The 19363-nt window shown below is 35.7% G+C and overlaps 1 protein-coding gene across 4 annotated transcripts in view; it reads left to right on the forward strand.

Moving 5' to 3' along the window:
* The window catches only part of BRINP3 (BMP/retinoic acid inducible neural specific 3), a 237490-nt gene that overhangs the window by 144220 nt on the left and 73907 nt on the right, over nucleotides 1–19363 (forward strand). For all 4 annotated transcript variants that reach the window (XM_083846569.1, XM_083846570.1, XM_083846571.1 and 1 more), the window contains one exon: nucleotides 1788–1978. In XM_083846569.1, coding sequence (XP_083702695.1) covers nucleotides 1788–1978 — 191 coding nt within the window. The remainder of the gene's footprint in view (nucleotides 1–1787; nucleotides 1979–19363) is intronic.

Genomic DNA, 19363 nt, shown 5'->3' on the forward strand with positions numbered 1-19363 from the left:
TACATGTGTACGGGCTGAAGAGTCTGTCCTCTGAACTTGTGAGAGACTGGGAAACAGTATAAGACTGATTAACATGAACACATTCCTCTTTCTCCAAACACAAATGAATTTTTTCAAGCAGAAGTAGCTGTGTGTAATGTGTCAGCAGATGTGTTCTGCATAGAGACATGAGTTTAACATTGCTCACCACCAAAATTATCTCCTTTTAAATAAGATGTCATGTTTTTGTCCTACACAGTATCCCTCTACAGCTATATTTGTTGGCACATAAGCCCATCTGAAATTGCCATCATTTCCCTTGAATGGGCAAAATGCCACCATAGCAGATGCATGAGCAATGAAACTAGAGCGAGTGGCAAGTCAGGTCATATCAGCATAGTCTCCTTTCCAGGAGTGAGGAAACAGCATTCTGCGGAGCTGTTCAGCACCTAAAATATGGGTATAATGGTATTATTTATTGACTCTTGAGCAAATTAACACAGAAGAATGCTGCCTACCAAATAAAGGTTTAGAAAGTGAGAAAAGTGTTTTAATAGTTACTTTTTACATAAGTTGCACAGAATAAAATATTGAGTCAATAAATTATTTTTCTATTTCATTTTCTGAAGAAAAGAGCTTTGTCTAAATAAAACACAAAATGAATGAATTCTTGTTTAGCCTGAAATACAGGAAAAATTATCCACAAAGTAAACAATTAATGTAGAATATTCCTTATAAATTTAACATTACCAGAAACACTTTACTTAAAATGTTTTTAAGAACCTGCTCAGTTAAACGAATGAGATTTTGTTTTGTTTTTGTTTTTAATTATCCCATGGGAATTAAAGTTTCTCAACTCAAGTATTTGCCCATGTCTATTTAGAGAGAATAGAACTGAGAAAACCACAACCTAACATGCTGGAGCTTTTCTTTGCTTTTGGAAGAACAAATCTGCTTTAGAAGTTAGGAAAGTGTTACTTTTGTCCCCTGCCCACCCCCTCGCCCTTTTTGTTTGTTTGTTTGTTTGCTTTTAAAGAAACTGATTAAGCTTCTGATTATATATTTTTATACTTTTTCATGATATGAATTTGGTTTAAGAGATCTCTTAAATCAGGTTTCAAGCATGTTATCATTACTGAATTGATTACACAGCATAAACATATTAACAGTTTATAAAGGTTATAAGAAGGTATTATCTTCCTTTTTCTGAAATCAAGTGAGATTTATATTTTAGAAGAAGGAAACAACAAAAAGACACAAGAATTATTTTGGTTTCATTTTATGTTAACATTAAATACTAAAAAAAAAAAAAGAAGGTATTGAGCAATCTTGTATAGACACATTTTTTATATGATTAAGATTGGAAGTCTACATAATATTTATATATAAATGATAAATAGGAATTAGTGTAGAAGATTTATCCCTGGTGTCACTGCTTTTTAGGCATAAATATGTTCAATTTTATTGTTGTTATTCTTATAAGGCATTAAAAAAAAAAAGAACAGTAATTCTCATTTGATTTTTCAGAGGTGCTTCATATGGAAAAAATAGAAAGTGTTTTTTACTTTCATAAAGGTGGATAAATTCTCAGAAATATCAGAGAGGGAGGATAAACACTGATAGTGGTCAGACCACTGGACCCATGGAAGTTCTCATGCATGTACTTAGGCACTAAAGTACCTAAGTATGACACCAGGGTGTTTATTTAACAGCTGTGGAAAACAACAGCTTGCCACCTTATTTCTGGCAAAACAAGAGCTGTAGATGATGTCACTGATGAATGCTGTGGTTTCTGTTTCCATACTCAGGAGAGGAGTCACTCACAATTTTTGTGGACAAAAGGAAGCTGAGCAAGAGGTCAGAAGGAAGTGATCCCAGCACCAACAGCTCTGCAGTGACTCTGGAGACTCTGCACCAGCTTGCAGCCTCCTACTTCATTGACAGGGACAGCACTCTGCGCAGACTCCACCACATCCAGATAGCCTCCACTGCCATAAAGGTACGGGAAGTACTCTGAGAGAAACCTTCAGACATGTTTCCGGATTCACTAGCTGCTTTTCAGGAGAGATGTTTTGATTAGTAAAAAAAGATTGATTAGGAAAATAACAAATTTTGTCCTAATCATTTTCTTACTTGAATCAAAGCATTAAATTTATAATGAAAAAGACAGTTAAGAGGGGGGTCTAACACACTGAAGATAGTACTCTCGATGAGCATCATATAATTTTAATGCTACAAATGTCACTTACAGAAGTATTAGGTCATTGAGACAATCTTTACATGTGTTCACCAATCATGTTTATAGCCAGACTTATATCTGCCTACAGGTACGTATAGTTTATGTTTTCCCTTGCACTTTTTTTTTTTTAAATATAGTTTAGTCTACTCTTATGATTGACATGAATTAATTTTTACTGATCTTTCAAAGATAGATGTATAAATGGAGCTCTTGGTTCTACAGAACTGTGGAGGCACATCCGATTTTCTGCTGGGAACTGCTTTGGTACAGTTAAAATACCCAACCTGCTGACTGCAGTAGGTCATTCATAGCACTAGAGGATAGTTGGCTAAGATCAGTGTCTCTGCAGGTATTTTGTAAAGCAACAACTGTTCTTTTGAGCAAATCTTTAGCTGAATGTTTCATATTGGAAATAACTGCTCTCAGTCCATTTCCAGAATTGAAGAGCAAATCAAAATGCAACTTGCAGTTGAAAGCACATTAATTGTGAGGCTTTTAATGTAAGATGTGATTTAGAATCCACTGCATTTATTGGATCAGACCACTGGTAACTAGGGTCTTTATTAAAGACCATCTGAAGGCAATTTGTACTTTTCAGCTACTGTAGTTATTACTTAAGTAAATATAAATTTACGTCCTCGGGAGTGTGGGGTCCTTTACATACATGCAGAATCTGTGGCATGGCAGCAACCACTTCATTTGTCTGCTGTTATATGGAGGATATTCCCCCGTCCCATCCATCTTGGCAACTAACCTCAGCTCAGAGCTGGTCATCCGCAGGTGCAAGACAGTGTTTGGCTCTTCAGGCATAACAGATGAAAACCCAGCAGAACCAACACAGAGTCCAATCTCGTCTGGGGGCTGCCTGCTGGATCACAGAATCTTGCTGCAGACTGTCCTACTACCTATCCCTCTGATCTGACTTACCTCTGCAATCTCATCATTCATTATGAAGATCTGCAGCAACCTTTAAAACTAGTCTGCTTCCATCGAAGCACAGGCAAAGTTTTCCTTCTTTGTTAAGATAATTTATTGGCAGGAAAAGGTAGTAACTAAAGTGCTAGAACATAGAAATGCAGAAGCAAAGCAATCTCTGAAAGAAATGTCTCCTATTAGGTGCATTTTTAAAGCAATTCTGTGCTATAATACACAATTAAACCCTGCTTGCTAATGATTTAGGTAATGAACGTTCCACATGTCGAATGTTTTTTACAAATACCACAAAACGACCAAGTTTTCTCTATACACCCCCACTGTTCATGAGATGGATACAAATACAAGTTGTAGTCCATACGCCAATCTGATTTGGGTAATTGACTGCAGCAGGTCTCTAGAAAATGGTTTTCACATCAGATGCAACAGTACTGATACATGAAACACTCATTTTATAGCTTGCTTTCATTGAGATTGGGAATATTTGCATTACAGATTTCTATTGTTAGAACACTAAACATAAAAACCTGTTTAGGTTGAACACTGAACACGAGCAGACAGAGAAGGCATTTTTTTGTTCTCTGTCCACACAGATTTTTGAAACACTGCAGTGGTTACATTGGAAAGCCATCAAATAATGGTCCAGATCCATGGTGTAAATAGAATATTTCCAGATTATTTATTAAAACATACTAATAACTGAGTTAGACAACAGGCTTGCAGGGCCAGATCTCACCATCCCTGCGGTTAAACCTGGGGGCAGATCTGGCAGTAGTAACACCCTGCGGGACCTGAGGACGGGGGGGCCATCACCCATCTCTGTGCCTTCCCCTCCTGGACTGCTCCAGGGAGAGGAGTGAACCTAGCCTGTAAACTTCTGCGTGGGCTAATTCACAGAAGCCTTGTCTGCCTTGCTCTACACAGCTCTGCTCAAAATGTTCTTCATGAGAGGTAAAACGGGATTTGCAAAGGCAGTCCAAGAAATGTTCCTTCACTTTGCCATAACTCCCTACTGACAAATCCAATACTAAGGTATTGGAACAGGTGATGATTTTTTCCCCACATTTAGAAATCTCTGAAATTGTGAAATTTATAAGTTTTTCGAGCAATACACAATCATTTTTTGATTGCTGACTAGTTAACAAAAAATATTATGTTCAGAATCTATTTATTATTTGACACTATCATTTATGATTCACTCCCAGATAGCAATTCCGTGTCTTAAACACCATTTGCATGTACATAAAACTTCATTTAATTGAAAAGAAAAAGACTAAAAGGATAGTTATTTTTTGAATTCCTTGTTTTCCCTTTTTTTATCAGTCAATTTTAGTTAGATTTCAGATGGCTTTTTTAATATGCTGTATACTAGATTCTACTCTACTAAAAGAGTTCTTTATATTTAGGAAGAAAGAACTGAGAATATCAATATGCTTCATATTACTCATGCCCTTACTAGGAAAAACTCAGCTATCCTTTTGGGAATGTGTACCTGAATGAAACAAAAAACAAAAAAATCAGAACAGGCAAGACAAAACACAAATCAAAATAGCCAGTACTCTGGATAAAATACAATGCTTCAGTGCACAAATGAGCATCCAGAATCAAAGGTAAGGAGTAAAAGTATCCTTACCTTTGGTTCTTTGGATCATATAACTACATACTGTAGTGCATTTTTTACCTTTTGAAACAGGTTTCTGATCATGTTTGGAGACATGATGCTTGATTAAATAGGCTGCTGGTCTGTAAACAATTCCAGTGTTTTCATGAATATGAATTAACGTTATATTGTGCAAAGAACATCTGCATTACCTCTGCATACAAATTCATACAGTTTAAAACAATCTTTTAATCGTTTGGGTTTCTTTATCAATGTTAATGTTCTGCCATAAAGGTGTTCCTGGAGTTTTGGACTTCCAAAACAATCAAGAGACATTTGATACTATATATGCTTGTTGGCTTGTTTGTTTTTCACATTTCCTGTAACTATGGGCAATCTGAAACTGAAACTTTAGTTAAAAACAACTTTGCACAACCATGTTCTTCTGTTTGTAGTGTTCTCAAATGTCTGTCTTGATGACTGTAACACCTCTAAAAATATTCCTCAAGAAATTAGATCATGAAGACACATTCTTTCCTTAAAAATAAAAATGTTTTCTCCTAAAATGGAAAAGGATTTTATTTACAAATTCCACCATGATATATATCGTAAACAAATTGCTGTGTTAATTCTATGCCTCTTCTTGCAATTTTTCTCTTCTGTTGACTTATTTAATCTGTCATTTAGGCTAACTGATTTGGGAAAGAGATATTTTCTGTTTGGTTGCATTGTAACTTGGTAATACATCAATAAGATTTAATGATCATTTAAAAGGAAAAAAAAAAGTCACGATAATATTATGGGAAGAAATATTCTCTCTTCTACTGGACCATGAGGCAGAAGGAAAAAAACTAAGCATGCAAGAGCAGAGGGGCACTGGCAACTACTTTTGAAACACCACCGAAGATGGATTTGTCTAGGTGAGGAAAAGATGAGCATTCAAAAGTGCTAGAGCAGTGCTCAGTCAAATGTAAGGATAGCAATGAGTAATTCATCCATTCACAAACTGTATCTGTTTTTATGTTTGTACATTTAGATCTTAATGTTTCCAGCTTCTTCTTTTAGTGTGTTCTCCTCAGATTAAGGTCTAAGTTTTGTGCAGATGGGACATTGAGAGGGATCCATTAAGTCTCTTGAGCTGCAGAGCCAAATATTACGTCAAATATTAGATGTGAATAATCAAGCTCAATCAGTCTTCTGAGAAAATATACATATATGTATATATCACTATGGATATATATGTTTTCTCAAATATTACAAACAAAAATGGCAAAAACTCTTTGGAAAGCACATATAATGAAATATTTTTCTCCCTTATGTACTTAAAACAATTAATACTTGAGCAACTCTTATATTTTCAACTCAAATTCATTGAGATATGTAGTATCTGATTTTTTTTATTATTTTATTTTCTTACAGGTCTTGATACATTATTTTGTGGGACTGATCAGGAAGATAAGATTTTGATAAGTTTCATAATTATGGTTTTCTGTCAGAAAAGCTGATTTTTGTTACAGAGAAAGGAAAACATTAGGAAGGGGGAAATGAGAATTAACATTAAAGTCTTCAAGCTTAATTATTATTTATCTATTGTAAAACAAACCTGTAATTCAGACCAAAATCTGTTACTGTGCAGCATGAGAGGAGTACAAAAGATATATTTGATAAATCAAGTTTGTTAATCAAATGTATTTATAATCAGGTTTGTTGATTGTGACATAATTATCTTAAAAAACAAACAAACAAAAAAAACCACTAAACCAAAACCAAATCAAAACAAGAAAAAATGACATTAGCACAACTGATTGAAGCTTCACATTTTTACATTGACAAGACATTGTTTATTTCACATAAAAAGAGGAAAAACCACCAAGTCAGATTTTCCAACTGGAAATCAAATGTTCATGGGAGCTACCCAGAGCCTATATCAATATTTGACTTATTTAAAAATCCCTGATACATGCATTATTTCAATATTATTTTAATGCATTCATTTTAGTGTAAGTAGTTAGGCTCGTATGTTAAATCAACAGTTTGCAGCCTTAAGGGCATCACTGGAAACTCGCCAAAAGCCTGAGAGCTGCATCTAATTTGCATATTTACATGAATGCACATCCTGTTGTGTTTGAAATATTACAGATCCAACATTACTTCCCTTGTATACTCATTTTAGAAGCTTTTTCCTATGAATATTTCTCTTCAGATGCACTGACAACTGTTAAGTCTCCCTATTAACATGCATATTAGGATGATGGGGCATGTGCTCCTTGTGTTTTATATAATCCTGTAAATTTATGGAAGCATAATACAGACAAAGCCAGGAAAGGTTTTCTTTCTGTTTGTGTTTAATGAGCAATGTTCTCAGCTATTCCAACTCACTGATTCTCTAACCTCTGTACAGCCATACTAATCTGCATCTGTTGAAGATTTAACCATAACTGAATGTCCAGGGGAAGGTCAGATGACCTGAGACCTAGCACTATAAAATAACCCTTATCTGTATGGCTGACCTTTTCCTTCACTGACTGATGGATGGTGTAAACAACATTTGAAGGTCACAAGGTTCCTTGGCACCTTCTGTGACAGTATTCTGTCTTTGCCCACTGGCAGAGTGACCTCAGTGTACTGCCCTGAGATCATGCATCTGTTCTCCTAGCACCTAATTAGGAGACTTTTTCAATGGTGGGTAGATGGGGGCTATAAATAAAATGTCCAAACGTTTTTCTGCTTTCTGATTGTAACACAATGGGGAGACACAGCAGTATAAGCTCTTACCCCTATAAGCAACCCTAAGTCCTGTTCACTGGAAGCCACTGTCAATTCCACCACTTAGTGGAATGACATTATTAGTGAGAATTAGCTTACACCACTGCCTGCCCTTGGCTACTGTTGCTCTTGAATGTAGGATTTGCTCTGAGGAAGTGCTATGTTGAGAAGAGCACACAGCTTTATAGGACCATAGATAGTTAAGAGGATGTGCTAAACACTTGCTGAATGAAATTTACACTAGAACAGATATGCAGAACAGATAAGAAACACCTGTAGTTTGTAAGAACAGGGTTCTATTGTGATGGTAAATATATCTGATTATATATGAATGACCCCATCTCACAGTGGACTGCTAGAAAGGAAACGTAAATATTAAATGAATTAGCTTCTCAATCAAAACTCGGACTGAAATCCAGACTATATTTTTGTTTCTTTGTCTGGTCTGAAAATACTTCCTGCTTTTTTTTTTTTTTTAATTTTTCTTTCATACCTTCTATTTGAGTGTGGTTTCATGTGGATTCAACTAGTTGCTGCAATCAAAAGTGGAAATGCTGCCCTTGCCAAATTCCTGACAAACTCTAAATGTTTCCACAGTTTTGCCTCATGGCAAAATTTTTGAAGCTTTTGAGGGCATGACCTGAAAGCAGTACCATAATTATGTGCTGAGACAATTACATCATGTTGCTCAACAGGGTTTATTTGCTCAGAAGCAGCCCTGAATTTCTACAGCTAGATCCCTTCTTTTTTCTGAAGATAGCTCAATCTCTGGTAGCTCTGGTATCACAGTAGCACATGCTACTGCACAGCACAGAATTTGTGCTAGTCTCATTATAAAATTGAAATACGTGAGGCTTTATACGTTTATGTCTGGGAGCTGTTGGGGATCTTTGGATCAAATTGCCATAGACATTACAAAATATCATGACTGCTACGTAGAGACGTAAACTAATTCTAAGAATACACCAGCTGTAAAGGTTAGGGATTTATTGCCAGATCTTATTCAGGAGTTTAAGGTGATAAAATTAAAAACAACCTTAATTCATTTGGACAGTAGAGTTCTAATTAAGTAGAAACTCCACATCTGCTTTTCCTCAGAGATAGTGTGGAGGTCAGCTCTTCAGTTTGTGAGAAACACTCCGTAGCCAGTAACTTCGGCTCAGGCGAGGATCTCAGTGAAGTAGTAATTTATTCGCGATTGCAATGGCGGGCGCCCCACAAGCAGGAGAGCGCACCCACTAGTTCCAAAACACAGTTTATATACTTTTTGATGACAGGACCCTCCCCTGTTTCCCCACTGGAGTGGGTAATCCAGGCTCACAATCTATCTGATGCTTCACAGACAATGCCTGGCCTTCAGTTGCCGGCCTGTTTTTGAGGTGGTAATGTTTTCTCCCCTTATCTGGCTTGACTTAACATAGTGATTTTCACCTGATTGCTCTAAGGAGTCTGGTTGTCTGCATTTTACGAGGTCACCTGCTGAGCTTTCTTATCACTGTAAGCATATCTCAATACCACATTCCTTCCTTCTAAACAATGTAACACTGCAAAAACAACATTTCTATTCCCACAAGTTGGTGTAAAACAACACAATTCCTTAGAGAATCTGACCCTCGCTATCCCAGTCAGAGGAAAAGGGGGGTGGGGGGTGGGGGGAGGGAGTCACACATGCAAGTTCATGCAATCACGTTTTACTACATAATCTCGGAGTGCATATTCAGCAACATAATTGACACCATGCATCACAGCAGCTGCAACATGACAATCATAAAAGGATATGCTTTAGCAGCCTCTAACACAGACTACACTTTCTCATTATATTTTCAGTAAAGCGTATAGAGGAGTAATGAGTGAGAGAAGTACTAACATTGCCAGCTAGTTGGTGACAGCATAAGATGCTTTCAAAGCAACAAAATTGCACATAATGGAGATGTTATGATATATACTTTGGAAAGACTTTAGATAATTATTCTTCAGTCTTAAAAATAAATAAAATAAAATAAATAAAAATAAAGTAGAATAAAACAAAATATACCAAGAATAGACATAGTGGAACATAACAAACTGAACAACTTTGTTAAATTAATTATGTAGTTTAGTCAAGAGAGGAGCAAGGAGAAAAACAAAAGACAGGATGAAAAAGGAGAGGAGAGGAGAGGAGAGGAGAGGAGAGGACAGGACAGGACAGGACAGGACAGGACAGGACAGGAGATATAGATATCTTATAAATTCTATATGGAATATATATGGCATATATATGGAATATAGAATTTATAAAATATTTTCATGTATTTTGCTTTTAGAGTTTATAATTAAAACTTGAATCTAGTCTTCCTCTTGAATCTTATTAATTTAATGATACAAACACCTCTGAAAATATCCTTCATGTTTAAATCTTTTAGAGGCAACGGATAATGAGACTTATATCATTGAATTCTCATGCAATTCACAATTATTTCTATCTTCAGGACTTCACTTGGTGCTACAGCAGGATTTACATTTCTGACAGCAAAACTTTATAATGCAAGCAATGCATTATAATGTTTACAACATCAATACATGCAATGGCAGAAGCTGCCTTTAAGAAAAAACTCATCCAGGAAGGATGCTTTCCATAGTGTAAACTGATTGCTATACTGTGCTTTCAACTCTTTAATGTCTGAAGTGATGGTGTTTTCATCAGTGTTCTACAGATTTGTTTGCTGAATCAAGCATTCAAAACAAAATTATTTGTAATTTTGCATGGTGCAATCTTACACAATAAATAAGCTCCATAGAAGTCAATGAAGTCCACATGGTTTCTCTGTGCACAAATCAATATCATTGAGATCAGGGTTTTCTCCATTCAAACTCAACCATCATCTTCCTAATTTATCAAACCAGTTTTCATATTCTTTGTTCAGATTACCAAAATTAACCCTCTAATTCCCACAAAATAGGAGCTACATTCCGTGTTCCTGGGGGGAGCTGCAGCATTCTACCTTTGATATTTGCTTCCTGAAGAGTAAAATAATAATATATATAATAATATATAATAATATGTACTATAGCATCTTAGCTATACTAGTTCATTTTTTTCTAACAGTTTTAATAATCCTACTACGTAGAGGACACTGGTATACAGTGTCCTACCTAGTATGCAGATTTGTAAGGAATATATCTTCTCCAAAGTACATAAAGCCTTGAAAATGAAAATCATTTCGTGTTTTTTTCTTTGTCTTCTAATGAAATCCTTACTGTGTAAAGTGATGATAAAATAGTACTGATAATAGAGAAAATGGATTGTAGAGGTACATTAATATTTTTTTCTTCCATCTTATTTTAGTCAATTTAAGTAGACTTTATTCTTAATCTGGTTGTCTGTTTGAAATACAATATTCATGGCAATACTGAACCATACATATCATTGGAAGAAATGAACAAACTAAATACACATAAAGCATAGCAATTTAGATAATGTTAAAAGTTATTTATTTATTTATTTATTTATTTATTTATTTTTAGAATATACATGAGGACCTGTGCTTTTCAATTTTTAATGTATGTTTGAAATTTTTTCATTTGGCCATATAGACTTATCTATTAAAAATAATCTTGTAGAAAGCAGTTATATTACACAAACACAGGGGTAAAATATTATGCTGTTCTTTCTTGAGGTAAATAATTCAAGCATTACAACTGTTAAACTCCAGAGCACCAGGAGCTTAAAAATGGTAAGACAATTAGCAAAAATAATTAAGATAATTTAATCAAGCTTGTCAATGACTTCAGTGTCAATTTACACTGGGGAGGATCTGGTCTTCATGAAAATATAGGAAGCTAGCAAGTGTCTACAGCACACAGTAAAAGCAGTTATATACTATCTCTTTTGATATCTCTTCTTTTTTTTTTTTTATTTTTATTTCTTTTTCTTCTGAACTTCTCTCTAGATTTTCATGCTCACAGGAGCTCGAGGTCTCTTTTTTTTTGGTCTCTTTTTTGGTTGAAGAAATGTGCTCGTCTTTATGACACATCATTCTTTGCTCTAGGTATTCTCATCTACATCAGGTTCAGAAAGAAATGAATGAAACAAATCCTTGAACAATATTCTGTACTCTAAACAATTTTTGCACATAAATTCATTAATGAAATATCTGTCCACATCCAAGGCCTAATGAATGGGCCTTGATATTTTGCAGGGCCTTCTATTACCACAAATCAGGATGATTTGAAGGATTTTTCATCTAGGCACACCACTTTGTCATGATAACATTGCCCCTTGAGATTAAGTCTAAGAGCAGTATTCTGCATATTAATATTATCTCTTTGTCTGCTTCATCAAATAAGAATATCAAGACTCACTCGTTCACTATCTGAACCTTTCTAAAAAGCAGTCAGTTTGTTCATTCATGAATCTTTATAGATGGTGAATGAGTTAAGGTTTAGTAGAAGAGTTTGATGAAAACATCCTTAATGCCATGGGGCAAAGGTATTTTCACTGTCAGAAACATGGAAAACAACAGGGTACAACTCCACAATGTTCCATCAAACTTAATGTTGATATATACTGGGGAGGATCTTGTATTTCTCAATGAAAATATGGGATATTGGCATGACTATATAGGAATTTGCCACCCAGCTGTTTTTCCTACCTCTCAAGATTTTTTTTTTTTATTCTTTGTTTTTCCATTTCACAATGGTCTTTTGTTACAGTAAAATTAGAGATATTTGAGTACTATTTTATATGCATGTACTTAGGAGTATTTTGATTATTTAATGCAAACATATGAATTCTGTTTTACTTGTGTTCTTCTGAATAAACTGTGGAACTTTTATTTGAAGTTTTCGTTTTACTTCCTGAGCTGAAGTGCAGTTTTGGATAGATTTGTTTGCATTTATTCTGTAAGATATTTTTGTGTATACATTAAAATTTTAAGGGATACCAAGAAAATATAGTTTGGTTCCTACATCTCTTCCAGTTCTCATTTGCTAAAGGTAGTTTCCACAATCTTCAAATCTTGGAGTGACATTAAAAGTTTCTATATTTAAGGTTGAGCATAACCAAAAACTTCCCAGTCCTTAACCTGGATGACAGGGCTTAAGTTTGAAATAAATGGTCTTTTTTTCCAATTAGTTTGACAGACTAAATTTGAAAGACCAGACCATAAAAAAAAACACACAAGTACCAACTCATATTTCCAATAAATTTCAACTGAACTGAGAAACTTGGATTCAGCCCTCCTCCTTTCCAATCTATAGCAGAAAAGCAATAAGACAATAGAATTATCCAGAAAACACTAGGTCTCAGAGGAAAAAAAACAACAAAAAAGGGGAATTTATTCTGTTTAGGGAAAACTGCTCTGAGTTTATGATTTGTTGTTTTTTTTTTTTTTTTACCAACTCTTTTTTTCTTTCAAATAGTAATTCAACTGCAAATTTGTTTCTTTCATTTATGCCTTACCTTTCCCAATCTTTATTTATTTATTTATTTGTCAAGAGCCATGCTCACTACCATAGCAGCAAGCTTTCTGTTTGCTTAAAAAATGTTATCTGAATTTAAATTAGGTAAAATTAATGATTACAATAGTTGTTTGATTCACAGTAGAGACTCAGAGATCAGTAGAGACACAGTAGAGATCTAGAACTGTGTGAATATTTGCATTGTCATAAAATTTAGCCTCAAAAAAAAAGTTCAGTGTATTTACTGTCAACTATTTACCATGAGCTCATGATTGCAGAAAGATGACCTAACATAGCAAGTTAATATCATAAATAAAATGCCTCCTTTTCCAGTCTTTCTTCGCTGGTGCTTTCTCTGCTATGCGTAGTCTGAAACAAGCCTGTAAACACTGATAGTTCTGCCTGAAGACTGGCAGCTGGAACAAAAATAGGAACTCTGTGGGAGAAGTTTCTATGAGTAATTTACATATGAAGATTAATCATAGTAAATGACAGATTTTACTTTTCAGACCACTGGGGATTTATGCTGTTTTATGTAATCCCTCAAAGGTTTCCTTAACACCCCACCCTGCAGTGAATTCAGAAGTTGCTTGGGCGACAAAGAACCAAATGCTACTGACATTTCCTGTATCTTGTGGGAATCCCACAAATGAAGTCCTCAAAACTGCTTGGATGATATAAAACCTCATTTATCCAATTAAGCACCCAGTACTCCGAGTCTTACAATTAGGGTAGAGTTCATAAGTGCTTACATTTATTTTTACTATGAACATTGCTCCTTTAACTCACTTAAATGACATAGAAAATATCAGCAAACATATACACTTCAAAACAGATTTAACACAGTGTTTTGTGCTTTACTATTTTTAGCCAATTTGGTAATTGAGTTTCAATTAATAATAAATATTTTCTGATATTTTTCCCTAACAAATAATATATACCAAGCAACACATGCATTTAGTTTAAAAGATAAGTGCCAGAGATTTGATTTCTGAATCCCAAGTCTCTAATAATTTTTGTAGTGAAAGAGCTGGCCAGTCATATTAGCCTACTTTGAATAAGAATCGTATTATCTGTATCAATATGCTATACATGATATATCATAGAATCATAGAATATCCTGAGTTGAAAGGGACCCACAAGGATCATCAAGTCCAACTCCTGGTTCCAGACAGGTCTACACAAAAATCAGAACTCAGACCATATGACTGAGAGCATAGTCCAAACTCTCCTTAAACTCCGACAAGCTTGGTGCCATGACTACGGCCCTGGGGAGCCTGTTCCAGTGTGCAACAGCCCTCTCGGTGAAGAACCTCTTCCTGATATCCAACCTGAACCTCCTCTGTCACAGCTTGACACCTTTCCCGCAGGTCCTATCACTGGTCACTAAAGAGAAGAGATTGGTGTCTGCCCCTCCACTCCCCCTTGTGAGGAAGCTGTAGACCACGATGAGGTCTCCCCTCAGCCTCCTCTTCTCCAGGCTGAACAGGCCAAGTGACCTCAGACGCTCCTTGTATATCTTCCCCTGCAGGCCCTTCGCCATCTCTGTAGCCCTTCTCTGGACCCTCTCCAACAGTTTCACGTCCTTTTTGTGCTGTGGTGCCCAGAACTGCACACAGTACTCAAGGTGAGGCCGCACCAACACAGAGTACAGCGGGACAATCACTTCCCTCAACCGGCTAGCAATGCCATGCTTGGTGTACCCCAGGACACGGTTGGCCCTCCTGGCTGCCAGGGCACACTGCTGGCTCATATTCAGCTTGCTGTCAACCACAACCCCCAGATCCCTCTCTGTGGGGCTGCTCTCCAGTGTCTCATCGCCCAGTCTATACGTATAGCCAGGGTTGCCCTGTCCCAGGTGCAGGACCCGGCACTTGCTCTTGTTAAACTTCATGTGGTTGGTGATTGCCCAGCTCTCCAATTTGTCCATATCTCTCTGCAAGGCCTTTCCACCCTCGACAGAGTCAACAGCCCCTCCCAGTTTAGTATCGTCAGCAATATATGTATTTATTGCAGCAAAATTTGGAATCAGATTCCCATCTCAACTGTTTCTTCTATGTCTTTACATAAATCCATGGGATTTAAAGGCTGAGTATTTGCTTTTCCCACACATTAAATTACACAATAGTAATGGAACAGCACAATTATTCAAAGTTACAGAACAATGAACCTAAAGTAGCTAGCAAAAGCTAGCAAAAAGGAGACTTCATATTAAATGAAGTTAAGAACTTCAATATGAAGTTGCTTTGATTTTCTACAACAAATTTAGCCAAGAATTTCCCTTTAGTTTGAACATCTGAGAGGGGCTTAATGATTAAACTATAGATCAGTTGTAATTGATAAGTTGATAGGCAGGAAAAAAAGTGTAAAAAACTCACATAAAAATAAGAATTGTACAAAACTATAAATGGAGACTTGGCATTAATAATGAATCAGAAAGGGCAAATGTGTTGCAGTCATTTACCAGAAGGAATAAATGGGCAAGAAGTAATAAGGATAGAACCTAAAAATAAATCCTTAAAAGCATTCAGTTTTTTATGTACAGAGCAAACCAGCAGACATGCATATTATGGACAGTAATGTGATTTCTTTTGAGAGGTTAGAATGACAACCCCAAAAGGGGTAATTTGACTGGAGTATGGTAAAATAAAGTGGACATGTAAAATGTCCTTCTTGCAGATGTCAACGTATATGAGGTGCTGAATGTTAGGAAATGTAGTGCTATGGCCAGCAAAAATAATTCTGTTGTTTCTATGCATTTGATGGGAGGAAATATAAAATGTGGGAATACCTTAAATTAGTAAATTTTTAATAATGCTACCAAAGACATTGCAAATAAGTTTTAAACTTGTACTGAAATATTTAATATTAGGTAAGATCTCTGTGGAAAATCTGGATCTTAATTAACCTATTCTTCTTACTTTGATTTTTGAGCTTAAAGACTTTACTTCTTTTGATGTTAATTTTAAGTCCTAATATCTTTAACACATTTTTTTTAATACAAGTTTTTTTGTTTGTTTGTTTTCTAAAAATTTAATATATATAATTTTTAAAACCAACCACAGGTAAAAAGCAAAATGTTTAAAAATTATGCAGAAATAATGTTTATATTAATCTTGTCCTTCTTTTCCTGTGGTTTCACAAAGGAATATTTTGACTTTGTATTCTGATTCTAGAAAGACTTTATATTTTTGTGTATACGTTCCCAACCTAAGACAATGATTTTCCATCCAACTGCAGTATTACTATGACTAATAATATCTGTGAGTCTTATAAATTGTGAAATTGTTCTATCTTTTTTAAAACTGATGGGGACACAATGAAAAATCCCAGTATCCTCAGCATTGTATATTGAAACTGAGCAATGAAGATATAAATCCTATTCCTAATCCTTTTGGGAAGTCCTTGGATGGGATTTTGCAGTTGGGCTAAATAAAGACAGAAGGTGTCCCTTTACATTATGCATCCCAGGATTTTTTTTTGGAGCTTTTTGTGCATTATATAATAATTTTATTATGTTTGGAAAAGAAGTGAGGGCTAGGGAGTACACTATAATTCATTGAGCTTCTTTGCTTTTGCATTCTGCAGACACCATGAGATTTTTATATCCATGAAATATTATTTTAATTTGTAACCTGTGCTCTTTTTTGTATCTAATTTTATCTCGTAAACAAAATATATAGATTTCATTTATTATTATTATCATTTTTTTGCTCAGCTTTCTATTTATGCAATAAAAGTTGTGAAAAAAAATTCTAGTAGTATTCATTCAAGATGTGGGTTAGCAGAAGTATCTAAGTGCAAACAAAAATAAAATATTGAGCTTTTATTGCATCTTTACTAAGAAGTCCATTACTTATCCATAAGAGAACTTCACTCTCATGTATTCCTCAAAAGTTGTTAAAAAGAATAACTTGTTCTTTCAATGAGAATGCCTATCCTCATTATTTGTCGTAAGGCTGATGCAACCCTTGATTCCTGGAAGTGCAGGTAATAAAGGTTTTGGCACTCCTGCCCAGATGGCCTAATTTTCTGGGAGCTTTCCTGTTGCTTCAGATAAAGATACATGGGAATATGGCATCTGATACACAGTGGATTTAAAATGTCCTTGAAAAGGGAAGATTGTGGCTCCAATGTCAGAACTGTCAATGTTGCTAGCAATTTCAGTTGGGGTAATTCCTCAGCTTCAAGTTCCAGAGCCTCAGAAGTGTTGCAAAGTCTGCAGAGCTACTGTTATGGAACAGCACAAGGAATAATCATTTTTTTCTTCCCTTCCCCACTTCTATCCCAGCTATCTTTAGAAAGCTGTTTAACTTATATATGTTTTGGTAGCTCAAAGCTGGTGCATTCCTGACTGTCTTCATTTCTTCTCTAAATTTCCTGTCGCACAGCATAGATTCAAAAGTTTGTTGATGTTCATGTGGATCCTCCTGCAATTAGCAGTTAACAAATTGTTGTCTGAAATAGTGGAAAATAGACCTCAACTGACAAGTGATTGCTCTGTATCAGATGAAAATAAACAGTCCCCCAAAATTGTTATCTTTTATAAGAATGTAAAAACAGAACAGAATTAAGATAGTCTGAGTTCATTTCCAATTCATAAAATATTCTGATTTCCAAGGTATTTAATGTTTAATGTGGGGGTAATACCTTTCAATTCTTTGTCATTGTAATGTAGCAGTGTAGCTCACAGTGCATTCCTGAGAATAGAGAAACAAAGGAGTGAGAGGGATTATGCTGATCCACTGGTAAGTTTTATTGCTGTGTTCAGTGAAACTGAAAGTTGTCTCCTTCCCCCAAAATTTGAAAGAAGTTCTTATCTCACTTTTCCTGGTTAATGAACATTTTGCAATTTACTTCATTTGCTGAAACATCAGGTTTACTGACTCTGCTATGTCATATAACATCAGTTGACAGAAAAATAAGATGGTAGTGATTCCAGATTTTCTTAGTGGATTCATCAAATTAAAAAGTCAGTCTTATACTAACAAAACAGCTGATGGAAAATGTGTTGAAAATGTCACATGCCTATGAGGTATTGCTTTAGAATACTAGCAGTTCTAAAATCAAAGAAACAAACAAACAAAAAAAAACAACAAAAAAGCCTACCACCAACAAAAAGCAAACTCCTATAATGGCATCCCATGGGAGAGACCCCACATGGAGCAGGGGCAGGGAGTGACTGTGAAGGAGTGGCAGAGGCAAAGCGTTGTTGACTGACCACAGCCTCCATTCCCTATTCCCCTGCACCACCTGGAAGGAGGAAGTAGAAGAGGGTGGATGGTAAGGGAAGGATTTTAATTTCCTTTTAGTTTAGTCTGCTAGAAATAGACAATAAATTATATGGAGCTCCCTTTGCTGAATCTGTTTTGCCCATGATGATAGTTAGTGAGTGAGCTCCTTGCCTTTATCTCAGCCCATGAGTCTCTTTTCATAATATTTTCTCCCACTGTTCTTTTGAGAAGTGAGAGAGTAGCATGGTGGCTCTTAGCTGTCCATCAGCATGAAACCACCCCACTGCATTGGAAGGAGAGCCACTTCTAAACAGAAAATACAGTTAGGTCTTATTCATGTGATCAACTTTTCTTAAAGTGAAATGAGCATTGACTTGAATGTACAGGGATGACGAGGTGAGGAAACATGGGCTGGAAGACAAGTCCTGAAGGTAGGGTCGACAGGGAGTCATACAGAAAAATTCTAAAGGCAATAGGGGATGAAAAATATGTGCTGTGATAACATCCAGCCAGGCAGCCCCTTGTGACCCTTCTATTCCATATCAAGGCCACATATACACCTGGTTTTATAGCTCACAGGTATGATTTATCCCTTACAGACCTTTGCCTACCACCATGAAGTGATCCTTGCCCCCTTGCAGCACTACTGGACTATGGACGCCATTGTGTCTAGGTTAACTCTTATGTCTGATTGCTGATGTGTAATTACGCTGGGGACTTCCAATTATTTTAGGAACTGCCAAGCACTGTTACTATGCAATTAATCCCACTGAATGATTTATGAAGGAAAGGACTTATTTAGTGAGTGATGGTGGCAGGATCTGGTTTTACCTAACAATTTATTAGCTTCCTTGCATAAAAAGTTATTCCTCTTCATCAGATGATGCTCCAAAATATTAAATCACTCCAGTTTTGTCTTTTTCCTTGGGTTTCTTCTTCTGCCATGCCTTTGTTCATTCTTCTATATGTACCAGTCATTCAGAAGATACCTTCTTCCAACAGTGGTGTCACATATATATGAAAAATTTCCTCTAAGTCACTATTTAAATGTTTAAAATATTAAAGAGGGTAATACGAATATGAATGCAGCTGCCTATTTTGAAGTGACTAGCATTGTCTCCTTCTCCTTTATGTGCTTAGTTATCTTCCTTAGAAGCCAAATACATTTTAAAA

The sequence above is a fragment of the Anser anser genome (assembly GCF_964211835.1).
Source record: "Anser anser genome assembly, chromosome: 8".
NCBI lineage: Eukaryota > Metazoa > Chordata > Aves > Anseriformes > Anatidae > Anser > Anser anser.